Source organism: Mobula hypostoma, chromosome 2, assembly GCF_963921235.1.
Source record: "Mobula hypostoma chromosome 2, sMobHyp1.1, whole genome shotgun sequence".
In the NCBI taxonomy this organism is placed as follows: domain Eukaryota; kingdom Metazoa; phylum Chordata; class Chondrichthyes; order Myliobatiformes; family Myliobatidae; genus Mobula; species Mobula hypostoma.
The window spans coordinates 61,378,400-61,404,128 of record NC_086098.1 but is presented as its reverse complement, the minus strand read 5'-3'; the positions used below and the strand labels follow the sequence as shown (position 1 = coordinate 61,404,128).

Sequence of the window (25,729 nt, the reverse complement as noted above, 5' to 3'; positions counted from 1 at the left end):
GAGGACAGTTTCCCCACCAGTTTCTAGGGTAAGATGGTGTTGAATGCAGAACTGAAGTCTATAAACAGCAGTCTGGCATACGAGACCCTATTTTCCAGGTAGGACAGGACAGAGGCTATTCCATCATCAGTGGATCGATTTGAGCGATATGTGAACTAGAAAGGGTCCAATGTAGCTGGGAGAAAGACAGAGCTGGCAGAGGCAGAAGAAAGAAAACTATAGACTAGTTAGTCTGATCTCAGTGGTTGGGAAGATGTTGGAGGTCTCAGGATACTTGGAGGCACATGATAAAATAGGCCATAGTCAGCATGGTTCTTTGAAGAAGTAACAAGCTGGACAGACAATGGAGAATCCATTGATGTTGTGTACTTGGATTTTTAGAAAGCCTTTGACAGGGTGCCGCACATGAAGCTGCTTAACAAGCTACGAGCCTATAGCATTACAGGAAGGATCCTAGCATAGATAAAGCATGGCTGATTGGCAGGAGACAAAGAATGGGAATAAACGGAGCCTTTTCTGCTTGGCTACCGGTGACTGCTGGTATTCCACAGAGGTCTGTGTTGGGACCACTTTTTACGTCATATGTCAATGATTTAGATGATGGAATTGATGGCTTTGTTGCAAAATTTGGAGACGATATGAAGACAGGTAAGGGGCAGGTGGTGTTGAAGAAGGAGACAGGCTACAGAAGGAAAGATAGATTAGGAGAATGGGCAAAGAAATGGCAGACGGAATATAGTGTCGGGAAGTGTAAAGTCATGCACTTTGGTTGAAGAAATGAAAGGGTTGACTATTTTCTAAATGGAGAGAAAATACAAAAATCTGAGGTGCAAAGGGACTTGGAAGTCCTTGTGCAGGATTCCCTAAAGGTTAATTTGCAGGATAGTCATAGTCATAGTCATACTTTATTGATCCCAGGGGAAATTGGTTTTCGTTACAGTGCACCATAAATAATAAATAGTAATAGAACCATAAATAGTTAAATAGTAATATGTAAATTACGCCAGTAAATTATGAAAGAAGTCCAGGACCAGCCTATTGGCTCAGGGTGTCTGACCCTCCGAGGGAGGAGTTGTAAAGTTTGATGGCCACAGGCAGGAATGACTTCCTATGACACCCTGTGTTGCATCTCGGTGGAATGAGTCTCTGGCTGAATGTACTCCTGTGCCCACCCAGTACATTATGTAGTGGATGGGAGACATTGACCAAGATGGCATGCAACTTAGACAGCATCCCCTTTTCAGACACCACCGTGAGAGAGTCCAGTTCCGTCCCCACAACATCACTGGCCTTACGAATAAGTTTGTTGATTCTGTTGGTGTCTGCTACCCTCAGCCTGCTGCCCCAGAACACAACAGCAAACATGATAGCACTGGCCACCGCAGACTCATAGAACATCCTCAGCATTGTCCGGCAGATGTTAAAGGACCTCAGTCTCCTCAGGAAATAGAGACGGCTCTGTCCCTTCTTGTAGACAGCCTCAGTGTTCTTTGACCAGTCCAGTTTATTGTCAATTCGTATCCCCAGGTATTTGTAATCCTCCACCATGTCCACACTGACCCCCTGGATGGAAACAGGGGTCACCGGTACCTTAGCTCTCCTCAGGTCTACCACCAGCTCCTTAGTCTTTTTCACATTAAGCTGCAGATAATTCTGCTCACACCATGTGACAGGGTTTCCTACTGTAGCCCTGTACTCAGCCTCATCTCCCTTTCTGATGCATCCAACTATGGCAGAGTCATCCAAAAACTTCTGAAGATGACAAGACTCTGTGCAGTAGCTGAAGTCCGAGATGTAAATTGTGAAGAGAAAAGGAGACAAGACAGTCCCCTGTGGAGCCCCAGTGCTGCTGATCACTCCGTCGGACACATAATGTTGCAAGCACACGTACTGTGGTCTGCCAGTCAGGTAATCAAGAATCCATGATACCAGGGCAGCATCCACCTGCATCGCTGTCAGCTTCTCCCCCAGCAGAGCAGGGCGGCTGGTGTTGAACGCACTGGAGAAGTCAAAAAACATGACCCTCACAGTGCTTGCTGGCTTGTCCAGGTGGGCGTAGACACGGTTCAGCAGGTAGACAATGGCATCCTCAACTCGTTGGGGCTGGTAGGCAAACTGGAAGGGATCTAAGTGTGGCCTGACCATAGGCCGGAGCAGCTCCAGAACAAGTCTCTCCAGGGTCTTCATGATGTGGGAGGTCAATGCCACCGGTCTGTAGTCATTGAGGTCACTGGGGAGCGGTGTCTTCGGCACAGGGATGAGGCAGGACGTCTTCCACAGTACAGGTTAAGTCTGTGGTGAGGAAGGCAAATGCAATGTTGGGATTCATTTCAAGAGTACTAGAATATAAAAGCAAGGATATAATTTTAAGACTTTATAAAGCACTGATGAGGCCTCACTTGGAGTATTGTTAGCAGTTTTGGGCTGCTCATCTTAGAGAGGATGTGCTGAAACTGGAGAGTGTTCAAAGGAGGTTCACAAAAATGCTTCCAGGATTGAATGACTTGTCATATGAAGAGTGTTTGATGGCTCTGGGCCAGTATTCACTAGAAATCAGAAGAATGACGGGTGATCTCATTGAAACCTATTGAATAGTGAAAGGCCTTGAGAGAGTGGATGTGGAGAGGTTGTTTCCGATGGTGGGATAGTCTAGGACCAGAGGACACAGCCTCAGAATAGAGGGATGTCCTTTTACAACGGAGATGAGGAGGAATTTCTTTAGCCAGAGAGTGGCAAGTCTGTGGATTTCATTGCCACAGGCAGCTGTAAAGGCCAAGTCTGAATGTGTATTTAAGGCAGTGATTGATAGATTCTTGATTGGTCATGTCATGAAGGTTACAGGGAGAAGGGAGAAGGCAGAAAACTGGGGCTGACAGGAATATTGGATCAGCCATAATGAACAGACTCAATGGGCCAAATTGCCTAATTCTGCTCCTATATTTTTATAGTTTTGTGGTTTAAGACTTCGGGAGCTAGAAAACTGCTTGACCATGCTGGTTACCATAACAGGTGAACTGCAAACCATGTTCCGTTGTGAGGCCTACACAAAACCATAGGAAGAACAACACCTACAGACTGTACATCACTGAGTTTTAAACCACAGAAAAGAACTAATCAGGAAGTAAATTAAGATTATTAGTCTGGGATGTGGGGGGGGGGCACAATGGGGTACCGTAAACATTTTTTGGAAACCTTTAGAAACACTTAAGCCCCTCAAAAACATCAATTATATAGCAAAGACAATTCTTTCTACAACAAATACACACTGAATTCCCTTGTTTAATCCCTCCCGTTATAAATTAAGATCTTGCAAGAGGACCACAACCTTGTCAAGTTGTGGAGGCTTGTGTGCCTCAGTGACCTGGAGAGATGTGTTGGCTGGACTCAGGGCTTTATATGTTTTGGCTCATGGTAGGGTCACCCATGCCAAACAGGTCAAAGAGTAGAAGACAGACCCCTGGTCTTCCAGGTTCGAGGGTTCAGCTCAGGGCTAACAACCCTGACTGTTCGAACAAAACTGTTACGGAAAGCATAATGAAGAGTCCTTCTACATCTGAGTGTGACAGTATCCCCGATTCTCCACCCAGGACTTGCATGACTGACAGTAGAGCAAACCGAGAGGAAGCTACTGACACGATGAAGGAAGCCCTGAACACCACCCAAGATAGAAGAATTTTCATTGCTGCACTACACGGCAGTGATGTAACGGGCAGTAAGTTATGAATAAAGACTGGTATCAGTTAAAAATTACTTTTGAATAATTCCATGAAAATCTTGGTGATTCTCTGGCCAGGGAAGCAGTTGCGGCTTCTTCACCAAATATATTTAAGATACAGTTAGATAGGTTTTTACATAGTTGGGGAATTAAGGGTTATGTGGAAAAGGCAGGTAGATGGAGCTGAGTTTACAGACAGATCAGCCATGATCTTATTGAATGGCGGGGCAGGCTCGATGGGCCGGATGGCCTACTCCTGTTCCTATTTCTTACGTTATAATTATCCAGCAACTCCGTCATCTCTTTTTAAACAAAGTTAGCAGTCCACTAGCCCTCCAGTCCCAGATCCAAACTGGAAAATACTGATCAGAGAAAAAAAACAGTTGTTTACTCCTTTGTCTTAGGATACATATCACCTAGACCTAGAGATTTATCTACATTCAAAGATTCAAAAGCCTTTTATATTTCCTCTTCACTTTTGTGTTCTTCAATATTTTATATTCCAATATCTACAGACTTATTCCCCTTTTGACTTCAGCAGGGATTGCAAAGCTTGCTGGAAAGTAAAATGATTTTGATTTTCTTTGATGATTTGAATTATTTGGATTTAAATGACATTGATAAAAGATATTGATAAAAAGTATTTTTAAATATTTTGAAATGTACCTAAAGGTTAGAGACTATTGCAAACGTTTACAGCTTTAACAATTGGATGCTAATATATTTGACGTCCTTTCTTTGTTTCTCTCATTTTAGTTTTACTATTTCACTAGCTATACTCCTATATGCTTCGTGCAATACTGACCTCTAACAAAGACTGCAGATGCTGAAATCTGGAGAAACAACAATCTGCTGGAGGAACTCATTAGGTTAAGCAGCATCTGTGTGTGGGGGTGGGGTGGGGGCGATGGGGAGATGTGGTGGGAGCAAGGAACTGGAGTCCGGTTAACACAAAACATTGGACAATTCCTTTCCCCCCCCACCAATGCTGTTCAACTGGCTGAGATCCTCCAGCAGTTTATTTACTTGTTCAGTACCTGAATCTATTTGATTCAATCTGTCATGGAAAGAACTTTTAGAGTTTGTCCCCTGGAAATGACATGGTGAATTCTCGGAAAATGGGCGTAACACAGGGGCACTTTGACAACATAAATATTTACATCAAACACAAATAGGTTTACAGATTGTATTACTCACCAAGACACATTAGACAACTTTTGGAGTTCACTGAACACTCCTCTGGAGTAACACTGAATGCCAACAATGAGAAGCGATGGTTGTTACACCACTGCAGTTGGCCCAGGACCTAAACAAGCTTGGCCTAGAGCTTGCTATATTCAGACTGCTGAGCTGCAGGCTCCTACTATGCGTTCCTTACTTATTTGTCAGCAACATGAAAAGTGAATGCTGGATTACTACCTTGCTGGCAGGTCTCTTGGATCCTGGAAAGGGAAGTAAGGAGATCAAGAATGGTCATGCAGGAATATTAGGAGTGATGAAGAGCCAGAAAGAACCTTCAGATCCTCCCAGCTTCACACAGAGGTGAAGAATTATTTAAAAAGGCTTGGATAGAGTTGTCTACGGTCAGTTAGGCTGCTAAGTAACAATTACCCAAGGCATCACTTTTCTGGAGGGATAACAAACGAAAAAGAAACAGAGTTAAAGTTTCAATTTGACAACCTATCATCTGTAGTTCGGGCAGCGTCTATAGATATAGAGCTACAGAGTATTTCTGGCATTTTCTGTTTTTGCTTCAATTTTCTACGATGTCTATTTTTTTTTACTTCAGAACCAAATTTTCATATGCTTCTAACACAGGCATAGCACCTCTGATTTAAAGAATACAAAAGGTCTGACACCTGTCCTAAAGAATTACTGGTCACTTTTATAGAGATCTGCATGACAAATGGGCTGAAGGGATTGAATGTGGAACTCTCATTAGTGAAAGATAAAAACTGGTATGTTTAAGATAATCTTCAAGAGCAACCTACTTCTTCAGGGGCATTGTCGAAGGCACCACCCTCATCTACCCTTTTTGTTACCTCTTCAAAAAACTCTGGAAGTCTCATCAAGCACAACTCTCCCCCAACAAAGCCACTCTGAATCATATTTGCTAATGACACAGGAGGAAACCATTTGCCTCATTGAGTAAATGCATGTTCCCAGCACATCCTGTCTCCTGCAGGCTAGTCTCTCCCACATACCCAACAACGCCACTCTGAATCCACTGACACCCACTTACAGTAGTTGTAAGTTAGAGTTGCCAATTAACCTATCACTGCATCTTTGGGATGTTGGAGGAAATTGGATCACCTACAAGAAACATGTATTGGGAGAGTGTGTACACAACATCCAAGATCAGGGAGCCATGAAGCAGCAGTAGCACCAGCTCATACATCAACCATTGATCATATATTGGAGTCATTTTAGTGATTGTAATTATAAATTTTCTCCACTCCTATCCAGAAGTATTTTATACAACCCCTCTGCCTGATCCCTCAACCCTATGCTCTTCAGTACCTCAGCCACATGACCTGTCTATGTGAGCTAGAAGTACTAATGCAGCCAATGATAGTGCTCAGTGTGCAACTGAATAATTACCTCCAAGAAGAACAAACACAAGAAAATCTGCAGATGCTGGAAATCCAAGCAACACACACAAAATTCTGGAGGAACTCAGCAGGCCAGGCAGTATCTAAGGAAAAGAGTAAACAGTTAACATTTCGGGCCAAGACCCTTCATCAGGACTGGGAAAAAAAACAAGTCAGAGCAAGAAGGTGGGGGGGGGGAAGGGAGGAAGAAGTACAAGGTGGTAGGTGATAGGTAAAACTGGGAGGGGAGGGGTGAAGTAAAGAGCTTGGAATTTGATTGGTGAAAGAGATAAAGGACTGGAGAAGGCAGAATCTGAAAGGAGAGGGTAGAGGCCATGGAAGAAAGGGAAGAGGGAGGAGCACCAGAGGGAGGTGATGGATAGGTCAGGAGATAAGGTGAGAAAGGGAAACCAGAGTGGGGTAATGGTGAAAGGGGGTGCAATTACAGAAGTTCAAAAAATCAGGTCTCACGCCATCAGGTTGGAGGATACCCAGAAGAAATACGAGGTGTTGCTCCTCCAACCGGAGCATGGCCTCATCATGGCACTGCTATTTTGTTGGTGTCCCTTGTATTTGTAATAAAACACACGGCTCCAAGTGGAGTACATCATCTTTGCACATCGTTTGAAGCCGATATAGTGCACTATATACACACTATATATACAACTGGGGAAAAAAATCTGAAATGAATATAGTCTATACTGAAATGTAGATTGAGATTGGATGGTTGACTTTATGTCTGAGAGAGTGCCTGGAGAAGATGCCTTTTGAAAAGATTCAATTTTAGTGTCATGTTGCTACAAGAACAATTTTACAAAGGGCTTCTGTGCATGACCTGAAATGATCTCCCATTGGAGTCCTTCATTTAAATACACTTTGTACTGCACTAATTATGTTGTAGAATGTATAATCCTCAGCATCAACAAGTGAATATTTGCTGTCTCAGATTTCAGTTTGTTCTCATTTCATAAATACAATCTCATTTTCATGACCTTCTGTGAACTGTCAAGCTTACCGGAAATAGTTCATGCAGTATTTTTTACTAAAATAGTTTTAACAGGATCCTGTAATGATGAGATCTTTAGGGTAGTTTAAATACAAAGGTCATAAAACATCAGACAAAATGCCAAAGGCTAATTACCAAACAGAGGTGCAAATAACTCCAGGGTAAGTTGCAATAAGTCATTTGTTTTTAGATCACGTTTCAGATGAATTGTTTAGAGTCTAAATTAACTTTAAATAAAGATCATTTATTACAATTAAAAGTGAAGGACCCATAGCTTTCCCAACCAAAATTGCAGAATTTGCAGAGCAAATTTTCTGAACAAGGAGGCAAAACAAAACATTTCAAAGCATAGTTGCTCCAGGAATGAGTTATTTTGGGAAAGCTTTGTAGGTACTGTCACGTACCCCGTGACGGGAATAAAGAAACCAGCAGAAATAGAAACCACTTTGGAGTCTAGTATTACTATAAACTATTAATATTTATTAATAACCTTGCAATACAGTAAACTAATTGAAGATAAATCAAACAGGTTAGCAAGAATTATATATAAGTAAATCAGTAAGTGTGGAAAAATATATATGAAAAAACCAAGCTTCTTTCAGTCTAGGGGTAAAAAGATACATTCTTATGATGTTGAGTAAAGTTCAGTTCAGTTCGTGGAATTCCGTTGAATAGCGATGGAGAGAGAGAGAGAGAGAGTGAGTTGAGTCTTCAGGTGAGCTGTTGCTGTTGATCTTCTCGTCGTCCGTACTTCGGTGTGGTTGAGCTGTCTACCCAGGCCAGGGTCAGACACATGGACAACTCCCCACCGGTCTTGCCTTTGAATTTTCACTGGCAGAGCACTTGGATCAATCCGCCTGATCGATCCTCCAAAACCCACTTTCTCTACGGGCACAACAATGCTCACTCAGTGTCCAGATCATGTGTCTGAGGTCTGTACCATCTGACCACCTATTTATCTCACCAGGCTGAGCATCATCTGTCATTCAAAGAGTCCCTCCTTCCTTTGTCTGTAAAGGAATGCTAGCAGGCAACAAGTCCTTGGAAGTAACATCAATAATGTCCTGTTGGTCACAATAGCAACCTTCGAGCTGCTCAGTTTTTATCTCCAAAGATAACTCCCCTGACAGTCCAACCGTCAATCTTCGTCTCCCTCTCTTTTCCAAACAAACCATCAATGATAAATGACTCTCTCTGTCTCTCTTCAGATAGTTAATAGGGGCACTCCTGGATCCCCTCACAGTACTATGGTACTAAAACGTTCTCATTTAAAAGTAAGGTTTTAGCCTGCAATCTGGGAGGCTAATTGCTGATTACATTACGAGTTGATTAAAATGGAATCCTACACACTTTGGTCTAGGAGCACTGACTGGGAGCAATTTTCTGGGCATGATAAAGGCAGTCTGCATTTACCACTGAAAGTATAGAATCCACTGATTGATCAGTAACAAGCAATCTGCTGAAGGAGTTCAACAGATCAAGCAGAAACAGGATGGGGGGAGGGGGAAGAAATTGGGAAATTGTTAATATTTCAGGTTGAACACCTACGTCACATTTTTTCCTTTCCCAAAGGAGGTTTATTCTTAGTTACAGTATCACGTCATTACAGATCTGCAGCATTCCATGATTCACACTGTTTACTGTCAACGGTTTCAAATTATAACATAGTCATCTTTACCCTGAATGAACTGGAGGCCCTGAAATTCATGGTCCTGGAAATTCACCCCGTAACAGTGGATACCACATGCTCCTTCGCCAGGGACACATGGGCATAAACAGAACCCTAGAAGAGTAGAAAGCAATGAGCTCGGGCAGAACCCGCGACTACCTGCTGACCAGACCCATGAATAACCACCTTGGCCCAGCCCAAGAGCGAGGTAACCAGAAAACCTCCCACTGAGCCACTCACTTCTAAACCCAGTCAGGAAGCTGGAGCTAAAGTACAGACAGAACCTGAAGAGCAGCCCCTTCAGATACTCAAATAGAGGCTGCACCTTCTCATACTCCATACATGCAAGGTATACTGACTTCAGAACCCTGCATCAGGTTTGTCTCTCCACTGATTGACCATGCTTCTGGGGAAAATGAGGAAGATGCAGGACATACGTATTCCAAAAGTGAAGAAATACTCGAAAGGTAAAATAGTACAACCGTGGCTGATGAGGGAAGTCAAAGCTAATGTAAAAACAAAAGAGTGGGAATACAACAAAGCAAAAATTAGTGGGAAGATAGAGGATTGGGAAGTTTTTAAAAACCTACAGAGAGCAACTAAAAGAATCATTAGAATGGAGAAGATGAAATATGAAATAATATCAAAGTGGATAGCAAAAGCTTTTTCAAGTACGTAAAAAATTTAAAAAAAGAGATGAGACTGGATATAGGACTGCTAGAAAATTAGGAAGGAGAAATAATAACTGGGGACAAGGAGATGACAGATGAACTAAATGAGTGTTTTGCATCAGTCTTCACTGTGGAAGATACTAGCAGTGTGCCTGATGTTGTAGTGCGTGAAGGAAGAGAAGTGAGTGCAGTTACTATTACAAGAGAGAAGGTGCTCAAAAGGCTGAAAGACCTAAAGGTACATAAATCACCCAGATCAGATGAACTGCACCCTAGGGTTCTCAAAGGAGTAGCGTTAGAGATTGTGGAGGCATTAGAAATGATCTTTCAAAAATTATTGTACTCTGGTCTGGTGCCAGAGGACTGGAAAATTACAAATATCACTCCACTCTTTAAGAAAGGAGGAAGGCAGCGGAAAGGAAATTATAGGCCAGTTAGCTTGACCTCAGTGGTTGGGAAGATGTTAGAGTCAATTGTTAAGGATGAGGAGATGGAGTACTTGATGACGCAGGACAAGATAGTACAAAGTCAGCATGGCTTCCTTAAGAGAAAATCCTGCCTGATGAACCTGTTGGAATTCTTTGAGGAGATTACAAGTAGGATAGATAAAGGGAATGCAGTGGATGTTGTATATTTGGACTCTCAGAAGGCCTTTGACAAGGTGCCACACATGAGGCTGCTTACCAAGTTATGAGCCCATGGTATTACAGGAAAGTTACTAAGACGATTAGAGCATTGGCTGATTGGTGGGAGACAACGAGTGGGAATAAAAGGATCCTTGTCTGGTTGGCTGTCAGTGACTATTGGTGTTCTGCAGAGGTCGGTGTTGGGACCACTTCTTTTTATGCTGTATATAAATTATTTAGATGATTAAATAGATAGCTTTGTTGCCAAGTTTGCAGATGATATGAAGATTGGTGGAGGGGCAGGTAGTGTTGAAGAAACAGATCGGATGCAGAAGGACTTAGATTAGGAGAATATGCAAGAAAGTGGCAAATGAAATATAATGTTGAAAAATACATGGTTATGCACTTTGGTAATAGAAATAAATGTGCAGACTATTTTCTAAATGGGGAGAAAATCCAAAAATCAGAGGTGCAAAAGGGACTCGGGAGTCCTTGTGCAGAACACCTTAGAGGTTAACTTGCAGGTTGAGCCGGTGGTGAGGAAGGCAAATGCAATGTTAGAATTCATTTCAAGAGGTCTAGAATACAAGAGCAGGAATGTGATGCTGAGGCTTTATAAGGCACTGGCGAGGCCTCACCTTGAGTATTGTGTACATTTTGGGCTCCTCATCTTAGTGGATATGTGCTGGCATTGGAGAGGGTCCAGAGGAGTTGCACAAGGATGATTCCAGGAATGAAAGGGTTATCATACAAGGAATGTTTGATAGCTCTGGGTCTGTACTCGCTGGAATTTAGAAGGATGAGGGGGGGATCTCAGTGAAACCTTTCAAATGTTGAAAGGATTAGACAGAGTAGATGTGGAAAGGATGTTTCCCATGGTGGGAGAGTCTAGGACAAGAGGGCACAGGTTCAGGATAGATGGGCGTCCATTCAAAACAGAGATGCGGAGAAATTTCTTTAGCCAGAGGGTGGTGACTTTGTGGAATTTGTTGCATGTGCAGCTGTGGAGGCCAGGTTGTTAGGTGTATTTAAGGCAGAGATTGATAGGTTCTTGATTGGACATGGCATCAAAGGTTGTGGGGGGAAGGCCAGGTAAATGGGGTTGAGGAGGAGAAAAAAGGATCAGCCATGATTAAATGGCGGAGCAGACTCGATTAGCCAAATGGCCTATTTCTGCTCCTATGTCTTATGGTCTTATGTTTCAGTTTGTTTCAAGGACTGAGAGACTGAAGCAGCTACAGGAGGGATTCCCACATGGCAAAACCCAAATCTCTCAACGAATTGCTTAAAGTATTTAAAACAATAACTAGACTCAGCAATAGTCCAAAAGAATGTATAATGTAAACATCCCCATACTTGATCATTCTATCCATAGCTGCTACACCATCAGCAGCCAAGGTCCATGCTCATGATATCCGCATACTATTAAGTGCTTTTCCTCCACTAACATAGTACATAACCTCTCTTTTTGAATAAGATGTTGGTCAGCTGCTGTACCTTAATCTCTTATGTAGCTTAAAGTCAAACTTTGTCATACAATATCACTATAAAAACCTTAGGGAGTTTTATTACTTTAAAGTTACTGCAGAATCAAAAATTGTGATCAAGGTGGAAGTACCATCTGGACCCAACCAGAACATAGCAATGAGGTGTCCAATCATGTCCTCTTTACAAATGATGACTCATACAAGGTTAATTCTTCTAGATTTTCTTTTTTAAAAAAACGGTCAGATCTATCAAACGAAATGATTGCCAACAGATCATGGATAGAGGAGAAATACCTTACTAAATATATCCTCATGAAGATGAAACTCTGCTTCTGTTGGCTCCACCTCTGAGCCACGGTTTTTGGCCAAGATTCTTTCACCAGGTCTTCTCCTCCTATCACCTTGAAAATTCTACCTGGATTCCTCCTTCAGCTCTCTTTCACTGGAAAGAGATAGTGTGATATGGACTGCCACAATACCGCAACTCCTCTCATTCTGCTCAGGCATACAGGAGTGAGATAGATCGGGTAGCTGAGTGGTGTCACAGCAGCAACCTTGCACTCAATGTCAATAAGACCTAAGAACTGATTGTGGACTTCACCAGTCCTCATCGAGGGATCAGAAGTGGAAAGGGTGAGCAATTTCAAGTTTCTGGGTGTCAACGTCTCTGAGCATGTATACTGGAGCTAACATATTGATGCAGTTACAAATAAGGCACGACACCAGCTATATTTCATGAGGAGCTTGAAGAGATTTTGTGTGTCACCAATGACATTCGCAAATTTCTACAGATGTTCCATGGAGATCATCCTAACTGGCTGCATCACCATCTGGTATGGAGGAGCCACTGTGCAGGATCAAACTACGCTCAGTCAGCACTGGTCTCCCCAGCATCTAGGACACCTTCAAGAAGAGATGCCTCAAAAAAGGCGGCATCCATCATTAACAACCCCCATCACCCAGGACATGTCCTCATCTCATTGTTACCATCAGAGAGGTGGTACAGGAGACTGAAGGCACACACTCAACAATTCGTGAATAGCTTTTTTCCCCTCTGCTGTCAGATTTCTGAATAGATGTTGAACCCATGAACGCTACCTTACTACATTTTTTTCTCTTTTTCCACTGCTTATTTGATTTAACTTTTAAAAAATATACCTACTGTAATTTAGTTTTTATTATGTATCGCAATTTACTGCTGCCATATAACAACAAATTTCATGACAATTGTCAGTGATATTAAACCTGATTCTGATTCCCTCCAGACTCACTGATCTAAACCCAAATTTGTCTTTGAAGTTGCTGATTAGGAGTCATTTGGCGATCTGATTACAATGCAAGCAGAGGAAAACACAAAGGCGCTTAAAACTTCGTCCCTTTTTGATTCCAATATCACTATTTCCTAACTCAGTAATAAGTTCATCTCATCTGACTATGTTTCCTTTTCTGCCTTTTACCTCCCAGATTCTATCCCCACACACAATCCACTGCTATGTTGTGTCAATGCTTCACAAGAAGAGTTTGCCTTCTGGACTCCGTATTTGGGTCTGTTCTTACACTCACAATTTTTCCTATTTGAATCCTTTTTTCACTCCTCTTCCCACACACATTCATAATATGCTACTCTTCTGTTTTTGGGCCAGATCATTTTGATGAAGGATATCTAAATTCTGCATGTCACCAGAAAGGCCTGATACCTCTTGGCCTCTTCCTTGAATGGAAGCCCAACCAAACTGCATCCACCTCATCTCCTCCACAGGAGTGTGTTTGTCGTTACAATGAACAAGTTTGATCCGTTTGCCTCCTCCGAAAAGGTGCTCCTGTGAGAGCCCGTATAGTTATGTCTTTTTTTGTTGGATGTGAAACATCCTTTGTTCATTACTATCCAAATTACTTCCTTTGCATGCTGAAGTTCAAGGTTATTGTCATTGGCATACATACCCAGATGTATACCAAGACCTCCTTGGTCAGGGTCAAACATGGATGTTGCTGTCTAGGTGTGCAGGCCTGGGCAGTACAATATAGAGAGCAAGCTCACCCTCTCCAAGCATCCAATGAACCCAAAGGAACAGCAGAGACTGATACAGTTCGGCACCAGCGACACACAAATTGCCAGTCAGCATTGAACTCAATGTTAAAGACCAGCTCTGAATTTTTCCCTTGAGGTTTACTTCTGAAGCCTACCCCATGAGTGTGTATAGCCACAAGGCAGCGGAGGTTTGAGATCAGAATTTTCCTTCTCCTAGATGAACTGCCAGCCATGGCTAATAAATCCCATCTGCCTGAAGTGACTGGTTTTAAGGTGCCAGTGACCTGCCTTTGGCCCTTCTGTCAGTCAAAATAGTTCCACTGGGCATAGTTGTCAGAGTTGGACGTGGTTGTCAGAGCTGGACTTGGTTGTCAGAGGCTATTTGAGGCACACGCCATTGGGAGCATATAATAAGTAGTGGGAGCCTGTCTTTATTCCCACCTCTGGTTATAACAATCTTATTGAACCTCCCAGTGTATAAATGATATGAAAGTTATAACTTTTCAGCAGCATCACATTACTATCATGAAAAACATATGTTAACATAAACTAAAATTATTATAAATTATACATAATTTACACAACAAAAAGTAACATAATGGCACTAGTCCAAGCTGAGAAAGAGAGAAAAAGAAAATAGAGACCAAAGTAGTGTTAGGGGTTTTCAGGCCAGTTCAAGAACCTGAAGAAAGTGGGGAAGAAGCTTTTGTTGATCCTTTGAGGTATGGGACTTCAAACTCCTCTCCCTCTTTCCTGATAGCAGTATCGAGAAGAGGGCATGGCTTGGTTGACAGGGGTCCCTGATGATGGGAGTCACTGAGACATTGCCTCTCGTAAATGTCCTTGATGATGAGGAGAGCTGTACCCATGATAGAACTGGTCAAGTCCACCACTTTCTATACCCTCTTGGATTCCGGTGCATTGGAGTTGCCCTGGATACACTAGTCAGATGCTTTCCATCTGTAGAACTTTGTCGGGGTCTTAGAACATAATAAGAACATCTGGCCCATCAACACACATCAAAGTTGCTGGTGAACGCAGCAGGCCAGGCAGCATCTCCAGGAAGAGGTACAGTCGACGTTTCAGGCCGAGACCCTTCGTCAGGACTAACTGAAGGAAGAGTTAGTAAGAGATATGAAAGTGGGAGGGGGAGGGGGAGATCCAAAATGATAGGAGAAGACAGGAGGGGGAGGGATGGAGCCAAAAGCTGGACAGGTGATTGGCAAAGGGGATATGAGAGGATCATGGGACAGGAGGTCCGGGGAGAAAGACGGGGGGGGGGGGAAGAAACCCAGAGGATTGGCAAGGGGTATAGTCAGAGGGAGAAAAAGGTGAGAGAAAGAATGTGTGTATAAAAATAAATAACAGATGGGGTACGGGGGGGAGGTGGGGCATTAGCGGAAGTTAGAGAAGTCGATGTTCATGCCATCAGGTTGGAGGCTACCCAGACGGAATACATGGCGTTGTTCCTCCAACCTGAGTGTGGCTTCATCTTTACAGTAGAGGAGGCCGTGGATAGACATGTCAGAATGGGAATGGGATGTGGAATTAAAATGTGTGGCCATTGGGAGATCCTGCTTTCTCTGGCAGACAGAGCGTAGGTGTTCAGCAAAGCAGTCTCCCAGTCTGCGTTGGGTCTCGCCAATATATAGAAGGCCACATCGGGAGCACCGGATGCAGTATATCACCCCAGCCGACTCACAGGTGAAGTGTCGCCTCACCTGGAAGGACTGTCTGGGGCTCTGAATGGTGGTAAGGGAGGAAGTGTAAGGGCATGTGTAGCACTTGTTCCGCTTACAAGGATAAGTGCCAGGAGGGAGATCAGTGGGGAGGGATGGGGTGGGGGGAATGAATGGTCAAGGGAGTCGTGTAGGGAGCGATCCCTGTGGAAAGCGGGGGGGGGGAGGGAAAGATGTGCTTAGTGGTGGGATCCCGTTGGAGGTGGCGGAAGTTACGGAGAATAATATGTTGGACCCGGAGGCTGGTGGGGTGGTAGGTGAGGACCAGGGGAACCCTATTCCTAGTGGGGTGGCGGGAGTATGGAGTGAGAGCAGATGACCACCTACGCTCAGTCCGCCAGAGAAAGCAGGATCTCCCAGTAGCCACACATTTTAATTCCACATCCCATTCCCATTCTGACAGGTCTATCCATGGCCTCCTCTACTGTGAAGATGAAGCCACACTCAGGTTGGAGGAACACCACCTTATATTCCGTCTGGGTAGCCTCCAACCTGATGGCATGAACATCAACTTCTCTAACTTTCGCTAATGCCCCACCTCCCCCTCGTACCCCATCCGTTATTTATTTTTATACACACATTCTTTCTCTCACTCTCCTTTTTCTCCCTCTGACTATACCCCTTGCCCATCCTCTGGGTTTCTTCCCCCCCCCCCCCGTCTTTCTCCCCGGACCTCCTGTCCCATGATCCTCTCATATCCCCTTTGCCAATCACCTGTCCAGCTCTTGGCTCCATCCCTCCCCCTCCTGTCTTCTCCTATCATTTTGGATCTCCTCCTCTCCCTCCCAACTTTCATCTCTTACTAACTCTTCCTTCAGTTAGTCCTAACGAAGGGTCTCGGCCTGAAACGTCGACTGTACCTCTTCCTAGAGATACTGCCTGGCCTGCTGCGTTCACCAGCAACTTTGATGTGTGTTGCTTGAATTTCCAGCATCTGCAGAATTCCTGTTATCTGGCCCATCAAGCCTGCTCCACCATTCAATAAGATCATGGCTGATCTAGCCATGGACTCATCTCCACCTACCTGCCTTTGCCCCATAACCTTTAATCCCTCAATAAGATCATGGCTGATCTAGCCATGGACTCATCTCCACCTACCTGCCTTTGCCCCATAACCTTTAATCCCCCTACTATGCAAAAATCTATCCAACCTCATCTTAATTATATTTACTGCAGTAGCCTCCACTGCTTCATTAGGCAGAGACTTCCACAGATTCACCACTCTCTGGGTTCCTCGTCATCTGTGTCCTAAATCTACTCCTCTGAATCTTGAGACTATGCCCCCTAGTTCTAGTCTCACTTACCAGTGGAAGCAATTTTTCTGCCGCTATTTCATCTGTTCCTTTCATAATTTTATATGTTTCTAGAAGATCTCCTCTCATTCTTCTGAATTCCAGCAAGTACAGTCCCAGGTGATTCAATCTCTCCTCATAGTCTAACTCCCTCATTTCTGGAATCAACCTGGTGGACCACCTCTGCACAGCCTCCAAAGCCAGTACATCCTTCCTGAAGTAAGGCGACCAGAAATGCACACAGTACTCCAGGTGCGGCCTCACCAGTACCCTGTACAGTTGCAACATAACCTTCCTGCACAAGTTCCTCTGCATAGCAGCATGCTGATTTTTTTTTATGATTTAAATAATAATCTGCTCTTTCATTTTTCCTTCCAAAGTGGATGACCTTGCATTTACCAACATTGTACACCATCTGCCAAATCCTTGCCCACTCACCTAACCTATCTATATCTCTCTGCAGACTCTCTGTAGTTTCTGTAAAATCTGCTTTTCCACTCAATTTAGTATCATCAAACTTAGATATACTACACTTGGTCCCCTCTTCCAGATTGTTAATGTATATTGTGAACAGTTGCGGGTCCAGCACCGACCCCTGTGGCACACCGTTCAGCAATGATTGCCAACCAGGGTAACACCCATGTATCCCAAGTCTCTGCTTTCTATTAGTTAACCAATCCTCTATCCATGCTAATACATCACCCCCAACTCTATGCATCCTTATCTTATGGATAAGTCTTTTATGCTGTACCTTATTGAATGCCTTCTGGAAATCCAAGTAAATAATGTCCATCTGTTCCCCTCTATCCACTGCGCTCATTATATCTTCAAAGAACTCCAGTAAGTTTGTCAAACAGGACCTGCCTTTGATGAATCCATGATGCGCCTGCCTGATGAATCCATTTCTTTCCAGATGCCTTGCTATTTCTTCTTTAATGATAGCTTCAAGCATTTTCCCAACTACAGATGTTAAACTAACTGGCCTATAGTTACCTGCCTTTTGCCTACATCCTGTTTTGAACAGTGGTATTTCATTCACTGTTTTCTAATCCGCTGGGATCTGCCCAGAGTCCAGAGAATTTTGGTAAATCATCACCAAAGCATCTACTATAACTTCTGCCATTTCTTTCAATACCCTGGGATGCATTCCATCAGGACAAGGGGACTTCCCTATCGTCAAACCCACAAGTTTATTCAGCACTATCTCTTTAAGTGAAAGCTATTGTATCGAGGTCCTCAGCTCCCAACACATCTATAACATCTCTCTTTGGTATGTTAGACATGTCCTCCACCATTACAAAATAATCATTCAAAGCCTCTGCTGTTTCCTCATTACCCAATATCAATTCCCCCTCCTCATCCTCCAAGGGACCCACATTCAGTTTAGCCACCCTTTTCCATGTTATATAATTACAAAAATTTTTACTCTCCATTTTTATATTTTGTGCTGGTTTATTTTAATAATCTAGCCTCCCTTTCTTCAGTGACATATTAAAACTACTCAAACTTCTAATGAAGTAGAGATGCTGGGGCGGCTTCTTTGTGGTTGAATCTATTGCTGGGCCAGGATGGAACCTCAGATGTTGACACCAAGAGTTTGAAGTTGCTCACCCTATTTTACTGTAAACCTTTCAATGAAGACTGGTACTTGGTACTTGCCTTCCTTTTTCTAAAGTGCCCAATCATTTTCTTGGTTTTGCTGACATTGAGCACAAGGTTGTTGTTACAACATCACTTATTCAGCTGACCCCCTACTGCACATCTATCAGCTTCATCATCACCATCTGTGATTCTGCCAACAACAGTGGTGTCATCCATGAATTTGTGATTAGTGTCGAATTGATCTAATGTAAATTTCACTTTGCTTTAAGTTTCTATCCCCTCAAAGATGGGTGCCATGGCAGTGTACGAGCTAACATGATGCTATAACAGTTCGAGGTGTTGGAGTTCAGAGTTCATTTCCAAAGTTCTGTGTAAGAAACTTGTACAAACGTTAGACATAGGAGCAGAATTAGGCCATTTGGCTCAACAATCATGCCTGATCCATAGTTTGTTAAATCCCCATTCTCAATCCTTCTCCCCATAACCTTTCACACCCTGGCTAATCAAGAACCTATCAACTTCCGCATTGAATATACCCAATGACCTCTGCCAGTGGCAAAGAATTTCACAGATTCACCACCCTCTGGCTAAAGGAATTACTCATCTTCATTCTAAATGGATATCCCTCTTTTCTGAGGCTGTGCCCACTGGCCTTGGACACCCCACCATAGGAAAAATCCTCTTCAATCCACTCTATCTAGACCTTTCAACATTTAATTGGTTTCAATGGGATCTGCCCTCATTCTTCTAAATTCTAGAGTGTACAGGCACAGAGCCATTAAACAATCAACATATTCCAGGAATCATCCACGTGAACCTCCTCTGAATCCTCGCCAATGTCAGCACATATTTTCTTAAGGGGCCCAAAACTACTCCCAATACTCCAAGTGAGGCCTCATCAGTGCTTTATAAAGTCTCAACATTATATCTTTGCTTTTGCATTCTAGCTCCCACGAAACGAATGCTAATATTGCATTTGCCTTCCTCATGACCAAGTCAACCTGCAAATAAGCCTTTAGGGAATCCTGCATGAGGACTCCAAGTAGCTTTGCACGTTGGATTTTTGTATTTTCTCTCCATTTAGAAAATGGTTTATGCTTTTATTCCATCAATCAAAGTGCATGACCATATCCTTACTAACACTGTATTCCATTTGGTACTTCTTTGCCCTTTCTCCTAATCTGAAAAAGTCCTTCTGCAGCCTCCATGCTTCCTCAACACCTATCTTCATATTGTCCACAAACTTAGCAACAATGCCATAAACTCTATCATTGACATACAACACTAAAAAGAAATGGTCCAAAAATCCATCCTCTATAGAACTAGTCACTGGCAGCCAATCAAATAAGGCTCCTTTTATTCCCACTCTCACTCCTGTCAATCAGCCAATGCGCTATCCGTGCCAGTATCTTTCCTGTAAAACCACGAGTTCTTATCTTGTTTAGCAGCGTTATGTGTGGCACATTGTCAAAGACCTTCTGAAAGTCCAGGCACACATCTACTGATTCTCTTTTTTCTATCCTGCTTGTTACTTCCTCAAAGAATCCAACAGAAGTCAGGTATGATTTTTCCTTAAGGCCTATTTATCATGTGCCCCAAAACCACATCCTTAACAATCGACTCTAACGTCTTTGCAACCAGAGATCAGGCTAACTGGCCTATAGTTTCTTTTCTTCTGCCTCCCTCTTTCCTTGAATAAAACGTGGGCTGTATCAAAGGTGGTGATGAATCAGCATACAGGTGACTGAAAATTTGGCTGAGTGGTGTCATAACAACACTCTCTCACTCAATGTCAGCAAGATCAAGGAACTGATTGTAGACTTCAGGAGAGGGAGAGGACATAAGGGCAAGAGGTAGAAATTAATAGAGAAACAATAACAAAGGGACAAAAAGCATTTAAGTGGCTCCTTCAACAACCCCGTTTCCCCTGCACCCATCTTTGCCCTGCCTATAGCTCCATTCACCCAGCTAACACACACAGAGTTTACCTAGTTTCCCCACTGTGCAATATAGTTGTAACTGCTAATCACATCTCACTTAATGGTTTCCATTCTTAAGTCCCTTGCTTAACCCAGTCCAGCACTGGCTCTGTGTTCCTGCTTATCTTCTTTCAACAACCGCCTCTAGTCTTTACACATTCCTCTCCCCATCTTGCCCCATCTGCACCCCCTCCCGCTGTGTTTGCCTCCATCTGTCGTTCAGTTGTCAATGTCTACTGACTCTAGTCTGCCCCTCCCCTATTTGGCACAACCCACTGAACATCTTACCAATCCTCCGCAATTCACCAAACACCTTAAAATCCTTTCTCATCACTTGCCCTTTCTTTATACAGGCCACCATTGAGAAGTCCTTTCCTCACAAAGGTGCTGTTTCACCTGTTAGGGTCCTCCAGAAGATTGTTTGTTGCTCCTGAATTTCTATACATATAAATTTATTTCCCTAGCACAAAAAACACAAGTTAGAATAATGCTGAACAATGAAACACCAATTACCATTTGCTTGTGGAAAATACTGATTTAGAGGGGAAAAGCACACGCTGCTGAATAATCAAACTTAGACAAATGTTCTGTATTCTTGTTAGAAAATCCTGCTCTGATAAATATACACAGTAGTCTGTATAGTACAGAATGTTATGCAAAAATACAAATGTCCGAAGTCCCACATACAAGTTCCTTCAAGTTGTCTACTCTGAAGTAGCAGATGGAACAAATTCTTGCCCAGTCACTGGAAACATCTCTAGTTGCTGTTTTCTATTTCGGTGGTGCTTTGAATACAGTTTTGGAAATGCCTGGAACTCAGTTACTTTGAGGGGAATAAAATGAAAATTCAACGCTGTTTAGAAGAATGGCTTCCTTTTCAATGCTTTGCCTCGAAGGTGTCCTGCTGAACGCCTCAGCCGTTTCCTCTCTTCACGATGCTGCTTCTCAGCTTCATGTCGCTTCTCTTGTTGTTCAGACTATAAAGTAAAGGTTGAGAAATTTAAATAACTTGCATATCCACAGCCTATGCAGAAAGGCTTTAAAAATAGTTTCATGCTGAGGATAGAGCAGTGACTGCAATAAAAAGAGAAAAGCAAGAGGATTAAACTGAAGCAACTAGCATATTGGTGAGGTTTTTGTAAATACAGTCCATCTACCTCTGGCAGCTAATAAAGTGGCCACTGAGTGTATGTTTGTGGTCTTCTGCTGCTATGACCCATCCACTTCAAGGATTGAAGTGTTGTGCATTGACAGATGCTCTCCTACATACCACTGTTGTAACTTGTGGTCATTTGAGTTATTGTTACCTTTCTGTTGAATCAGTCTGGCCATCCTCCTCTGACCTCTCTTATTAACAAGGTGTTTTTGCCCATAGAACTATCGCTCATTGGACGCTTTTTGTTTTTGCACCGCTCTCTGTAAACTCTGGGGACTCCTGTGCGTGAAAAATCACAGGAGACTGAAAGTTTCTAAGGGGCTAAAACCACCTTGTCTGGCACCAACAATTATTTCACAGTCAACGTCATTTAGGTCATATTTCTTCTCCATTCTGATGTTTCGTTTGAAGAACAACTGAACCCCTTGACCATGTCTACATAGTTTTATGCATTGAATTGCTGCCACGTGATTGGCTAATTAAATATTTGCATTAACGAGGTGTACAGATGTACCTAAAAAAAAGTGATCACAGTTTAGTAAGAGAGCTTTCTTGGGGATAGAAATAGTGATCAAGTGACCTCCAAAAATGAACAGTGTACAATGCAAACTACTAGAAGTTAGAAGATGCTAGAAGTTTGGATTAAGAATGAAAAATGCTAGAAATGTTCAGCAAATCCAATTCCACTACAGTCTATGCAAGTTTTGAGGAGCAATCTTAATCCAACTAACAATCTAATTTTGTTGATATTATGCACACTGCTTTCACTAATTAGCATCTATAGCAAATGAAAGAGAATGTTCCAGCAAATTTGATTGTTATGTTTACAATTATCCAACATTCAATTATAATTTAATTGACACCAAATAGAAAATTTCTGTTTATAGCATTTAACCTTGCTAGGTACATATCCATATTACTTTTCAGCTGATGATTTCCACAATTTCTGCTGTTGAAAATTTAACTTCTTCAACCTGGTACTTGAAGAAAATTTTTATCATTTTTTCGTGCAGGATAGCAAATAAAAAAAGACAAAAAAGGACACACACCTTCATTATCAAACTGTTAAGGTGGTTTCTGTCCAAAAGATCTGGAAAAAAACCTTCATTCAAAACAAGAATCAAAAATTCCCTCCCATAATGTACTTTGTGTACTACATGGCCAAATTTTCATCTGAAATATAATAATATCTTTACCTCCCCACCCCTCTGCTTTCCGCAGGGATCACTCCCCCCATAATTTCCTTGTCTATTCATCTCTCCCTACCAATCTCCCTCTTGGCACTTGTCTCTGCAAGCGCTCTAAGTGCTACACCTACCCATTGACCTCCTTGCTCATTAGAGATCTATGTGGTAGGGAAATTCTCGGCAGTTTCTAGAGTAGGTTACATGGTTGGCACAACATTGTGGGCCAAAGGGCCTGTAATGTGCTTTAGATTTCTCTGTTTCCATTCAAGGGCCCCAAACAGTTCTTCCAGGTAAGGCAAAAACTTCCCCTCCAAATCTGCTGGGGTCATCTATTATATCCCATACTCTCAATGCAGCCTCCTCCATATTGGTGAGACCTGTTGCAAATTGGGGAGACCACTTTGCCAAGCACCTCCGCTCTATCTGCCACAAGCAGAACTTCCTGGTGGCCAAATCATTTAATTCCAATTCCCGTTCCAACATGTCAGTCCTTGGCCTCCTCTTGTGCCAAGATTGTGCTCAGGGTGGAGGAGCAACACCCCATATTCTGTCTGGGTAGCCTCAAACCCAATGGCATGAATATAGATTTCTCCTTCCAGTTTAAAACAAACCTCCTACATTCTCCACTCTAACCTTTTACCTCTTCTCACCTGCCTATCACTTTCCCCAGATCATCTCCTCCTTCCCTTTCTCCTGTGGTCCACTCTCCTCTCCTATCAGATTCCTTCTTCTCCAGCCCTTGAGCTTTCCTTCCCACCTGTCTTCACCCATCACCTTCCAGCTAGCCTCCTTCCTCTCCCCCCACCTTTTTCTTCTGGAGTCTTCCCCCTTTCCTTCTCAGTCCTGAAGGAGGGTCTCATCCCAAAATGTCAACTGTTTATTCATTTCCATAGATGCTGCCTGACCTGCTGAGTTCCTCAAGCATTTTGTGTGTATTGCTTATAATAATATTCATGCCTGGTGACTTCCATAAAGCCCAGTGTTTTGTTATTGGTGCAGCATTCTTTTGCACAAAGTCTTGGTCCCATTTGCAAGGCAGGTGTCAACTAGAAAGTGGAGATCTGGATCTATTTCAGTTATAATTAAAGTGAACCAACATTGATGTCATGGAACTGTGCCGTCTTTCAAGTAGGTCCTCATTTCAACACACTAATTAGCTTCTCCACTACCCTGCACCTTTCTGTTGTCCTGAATATTCCTGCATGTGTGAGTCCTCCCTTTTCTTCTGCTTATCCCTATGTTCTGAAGTTCTAATTAACGATGAAGAAATGCCAATTTGTAGTCTGATACTAATTTGTAACTTGATTGTGTCTTGAGAGCAATTTAATTTTTTTTAAGACAGAACAAAGTAGGACATTCTCTATATTTAAGAAGAAAGCCAAAATGAAATTAAACCAAGTCCCTATTTCTATGTACAACCAGAAAGCTCAGGACTTACCTCTGTAGAATTATAAATGGAAATGAAAATTTAGCATTTGCAGATTATAACCAGCTTTCAATCACTAGTTACAAATACAATTACTCTTAAACTCAAGACATCTTTCTTCATCCTCAATATTTTTCAAGTAGTCTATTTTAGAAGATGGCTTTAACTTAATTAGAATCATTGATATTCAAAGTTTTAATTAAAAAAAAACTGCCAATAGAATGTTTTCTTCTTTGCTGTATAGCATCAGGACCAAATGTCAAACATGCAACAAACCTTCAATACTGTCCAATATGGCAAATCATCTTAAACCATTCTTTCATTAGTCCAGTCTAATTGTACTTCCCATTTCTACAACAGCTATAGATTTTATGCTATTCTGATAAGCATTGTGAGAGTAGGAATGCGATGAGGTGGAGGATAAATGCGTGGCTGAAGGATTGGAGCAGGGGGCAGGGATTCAAGTTTTTGGATCATTGGGACCTCTTTTGGCGCAGGTGTGACCTGTACAAAAAGGACGGGTTACACTTAAAACCTAGGGGGACCAATATCCTGGCAGGGAGATTAGCGGGGGCTACTGAGGTGACTTTAAACTAGAATGGTTGGGGGGTGGGAATCAAATTAAAGCGGCTAGGTGTGAGGAGGTTAGTTCACAACAGAGGGATGGGAACCAGTGCAGAGAGACAGAGGGGTGTAAAGTGAGCGTAGAAGCAAAAAGTACAAAGGGGAAAAGTAAAAGTGGCAGGCCGACAAATCCAGGGCAAGCATTAAAAAGGGCTAAGAGAGTTGTAAAAGAGCGCCTGAAGGCTTTATGTGTCAATGCAAGGAGCATTCGTAATAAGGTGGATGAACTGAAAGTGCAGATTGTTATTAATGATTATGATATAGTTGGGATCACAGAGACATGGCTCCAGGGTGACCAGGGAGGGGAGCTCAACGTTCAGGGATATTCAATATTCAGGAGGGATAGACATGAAGGAAGGGGAGGTGGGGTGGCGTTGCTGGTTAAAAAAGAGATTAATGCAATAGAAAGGAAGGACATAAGCCGGGAAGATGTGGAATCGATATGGGTAGAGCTGCGTAACACTAAGGGGCAGAAGACGCTGGTGGGAGTTGTGTACAGGCCACCTAACAGTAGTAGTGAGGTCGGAGATGGTATTAAACAGGAAATTAGAAATGTGTGCAATAAAGGAACAGCAGTTATAATGGGTGACTTCAATCTACATGTAGACTGGGTGAACCAAATTGGTAAAGGTGCTGAGGAAGAGGATTTCTTGGAATGTATGCGGGATGGTTTTTTGAACCAACATGTCGAGGAACCGACTAGAGAGCAGGCTATTCTGGACTGGGTTTTGAGCAATGAGGAAGGGTTAATTAGCGATCTTGTCGTGAGAGGCCCCTTGGGTAAGAGTGACCATAATATGGTGGAATTCTTCATTAACATGGAGAGTGACGTAGTTAATTCAGAAACAAAGGTTCTGAACTTAAAGAGGGGTAACTTTGAAGGTATGAGACGTGAATTAGCTAAGATAGACTGGCAAATGACACTTCAAG

The 25,729-nt window shown here is 42.7% G+C and overlaps 2 protein-coding genes across 9 annotated transcripts in view; one reads left to right on the top strand and one right to left on the bottom strand.

The window, feature by feature from the left end:
* The window catches only part of LOC134340420 (hippocalcin-like protein 1), a 116,678-nt gene that overhangs the window by 60,675 nt on the left and 30,274 nt on the right, over positions 1-25,729 (top strand). The window contains exon 4 of one of the 8 annotated variants that reach the window (XR_010016555.1): positions 3,588-3,712. The exons of the other annotated variants lie outside the window; for them this stretch is intronic. The gene's annotated coding sequence lies outside the window, so the exon portion shown is untranslated. The remainder of the gene's footprint in view (positions 1-3,587; positions 3,713-25,729) is intronic. 8 annotated transcript variants of the gene reach the window in all.
* The window catches only part of nol10 (nucleolar protein 10), a 126,803-nt gene continuing 117,501 nt past the window's right edge, over positions 16,428-25,729 (bottom strand). Inside the window, exon 21 of the mRNA XM_063037585.1 lies at positions 16,428-21,383. Coding sequence (XP_062893655.1) covers positions 21,264-21,383 — 120 coding nt within the window. The 3' untranslated portion in view covers positions 16,428-21,263. The remainder of the gene's footprint in view (positions 21,384-25,729) is intronic.